The sequence below is a fragment of the Halyomorpha halys genome, unplaced genomic scaffold, assembly GCF_000696795.3.
Source record: "Halyomorpha halys isolate HHAL.00 unplaced genomic scaffold, Hhal_1.1 Scaffold79.1, whole genome shotgun sequence".
Taxonomy (NCBI): Eukaryota; Metazoa; Arthropoda; class Insecta; order Hemiptera; family Pentatomidae; genus Halyomorpha; species Halyomorpha halys.
Window position 1 is genome coordinate 746,870 of NW_027113124.1, and position 2,611 is coordinate 749,480.

Below are 2,611 nucleotides of genomic sequence, written 5' to 3' on the forward strand. Positions count from 1 at the left end.
GGTCAGCCTTAGAACAGCTGATGATCCCCATACACAGAAGATAGTTGAGGATCCTTTTCACTATACGTTTCGTATATTTTATACATAAAAAATATTCACTTCGTAAGATGTTAAAACATTATATTAATGTTGCGATTTTTATAAGTTTTCAGCAGGTTCGGAACTAAAAAAAATTCCTTTATTCTGTTTTCCATTTCATTAAAATATATTGGTTTCCATTACCTCCATGGTTAATTGAAAGATCTGTCCCAACAAAACCGGTGAGAATTTTGCCTTGGCTATTTGAATATTCTGATGAAGGGTAAGATCTTAACGATGAGATGCCCCAAATAAACTAAATCAACTCCATAATTAATTTTAACCAGTTAAAATTTAACTTAAATTTTGAATCACGTCATTGAAAATGTGAATAATTAACAATCCTGGAAGAATCTACTTGTACTTATTTATTTTTTTCTTAATCGCTGTTTTCCCTTTTTTATCATTTAAAAATGTTACCACATTTTTTTTTATGCTTCACAATGATATGCAAAAGAAAACTTTAGATTTTTTTTTTAAACATACAGTGTTTACTTACACAATAGCAATGTATATCGCAATTAATAATTTATTATGAATATGTAGTACGTGTGTGAACGTCATTCGCATACTGCCTTGAAGACTGGACATTTTTATACGTCATTCAGGTCAAAGGGTGCTAGAAATGTCTCGGAGTTCTGTTGGCTGAATGCAAATATTGTATAAGTGTGAATGAATATTTATTTTATTGTTGCTTAAATTTAATTTTCATTATCTTATACATAAGTTAGCTTTTTTAGTTCGATTTGTATTTTTATTTATACATATCGTAATTACATTTTTTAAAATTTAATTTATTTTTCCAAAATCCTTCGTAAAATCCTCAATGCTCCTTACTTTGTCACAAATAAAATCATACATAAAGACCTATGTAACCGAACTAGCCCGAACCAGATATCACTCCTTCCATTACAAACTCCCTAACCACTCAAACCCCCTAGTTTCTAACCTTGAATCCTCTTCCATTCCTGACAATCCTCTGAGGCACCTGAAAAGAAGATGGCCATGAGACCTTCTAATGTAAAATGTCATTAGAGTGCTACCAATGGGTAGTTGTTCTACATGCCTGTAACACACTCCATTTTAACTAAGATCAAACACTAGACCTATCTGTCTATCCAAGGTTGTATACTATACTAGCTCTATACATCAATATTAGAAAAGAAGCTGAGAGAGCTAGTGGAGAAAGACTTAGAAGAGGAACAGGCTGCTTTGAGGCCTCAACGCCAGACCCAGGATCATATGTTTTCTCTCAGAACAAACATTGATACATCGTGGGAACAAGGAAAGAGTATCTTCTTGGCATTTATAGATCTAAAGGCTGCCTTTGATTCTGTCCTTAGACAAGAACTGTGGAATGCTCTTTCTGAAAAAAACGTCCCGCAAGGATTGATAAAAGTTATAAAGTCGACCTACCATGATTCCAAGGGAATAGTAAGTATTAACGAAAGAGAGTCCGATACCTTTGCAATTGAGAAAGGAGTAAAACAAGGAGATAGTTTGAGCCCCCTCATCTTCATCAATTATATGGATAAAATCTGAAAATGTGCAAACGGAAGACAGCCCACGACTACTATTGGCAAATGGAACATGAGGACAAACTGGCCCAGGTAATGGTATTTACGGATGAGATTGTCCTTATAGCAGATAATAAAGAGAACCTACATCAAGCTGGAACTGAATGGGAAGCTGAGCTGGAAAGAAAGGGAATGACCTTCAATGTCAGGAAAAGCAAACTAATGCAAATAGGCCTGGAACAGGAAAACATTGAAATACTTTGCAAAGGTGAACCAATAGAAATGGTGGACAAGTACACTTACCTAGGAACAGTGATCAGCAGGAATGGAAAGGTAGACCAAGAGATATCCAATAGGATAAAGAAGGCAAATGCAATATACTACCACCTCTGCAACACAGTTGTAGGGAAAAGGGAGGTAGAGAAGAATGTTAAAGTACATATCTTCAAGGCTATATACCTACCTACCCTACTTTACGGAAGTGAAAGCTGGGTACCACTTGATAAGCACCTAAGCAGAGTCACTAGAATGGAAATGAGATACCTACGAAGAGTGGCAGATCTAACTAGGAGGGATCGCATACGAAATGAGAGGACAAGATGTTGGAACTATCTCCATAAAGGATACCATTGAAAAGAGACAATTAAGATGGTTTGAACATCTCTGTCGGATGAGTAAAGACAGGGATCCAAGAAAATATTTTGAGCCGAGACGAACAGGAGGGACAAAACGCCCAAGAGGGAGACCCAGAATGCAATGGAAGGACTACATTTCCAGAGTGGGAGAGAAAAGATGGAAAAACTGGGATGCCATGAGGGTGCTGGCTCGGGATCTAGGGGCTTGGTTTGCTTGGATAGAGGCACCTCCACGCTGAATGGTACTAAAGAGGAAGAGAAAGAAGAAGAAGAGTACTATTGTCTTTTTCTTTCGTTCATCTTTTCCTATGTATAGTTTTTTAATGAATAGATAAAACACTAATATTTATGATACACTACAATTAATTGTGGCTTATTTAA

General features: G+C 36.2%; 1 protein-coding gene across 1 annotated transcript; it reads left to right on the forward strand.

Annotated features, from left to right (window-relative positions):
- The first annotated feature begins 1,622 nt into the window (after positions 1–1,622).
- LOC106692941 (uncharacterized) lies at positions 1,623–2,228 on the forward strand. Its single transcript, XM_014439208.1, has one exon. The coding sequence runs from the start codon at positions 1,623–1,625 to the stop codon at positions 2,226–2,228; it is 606 nt and encodes a 201-aa protein (XP_014294694.1).
- The last annotated feature ends 383 nt before the right edge of the window (positions 2,229–2,611 follow it).

What these genes read in the sequence shown, in the direction of transcription:
- LOC106692941 (XM_014439208.1), top strand. Translation starts at nt 1,623, where the DNA reads ATGTGCAAACGGAAGACAGCCCACGACTACTATTGGCAAATGGAACAT.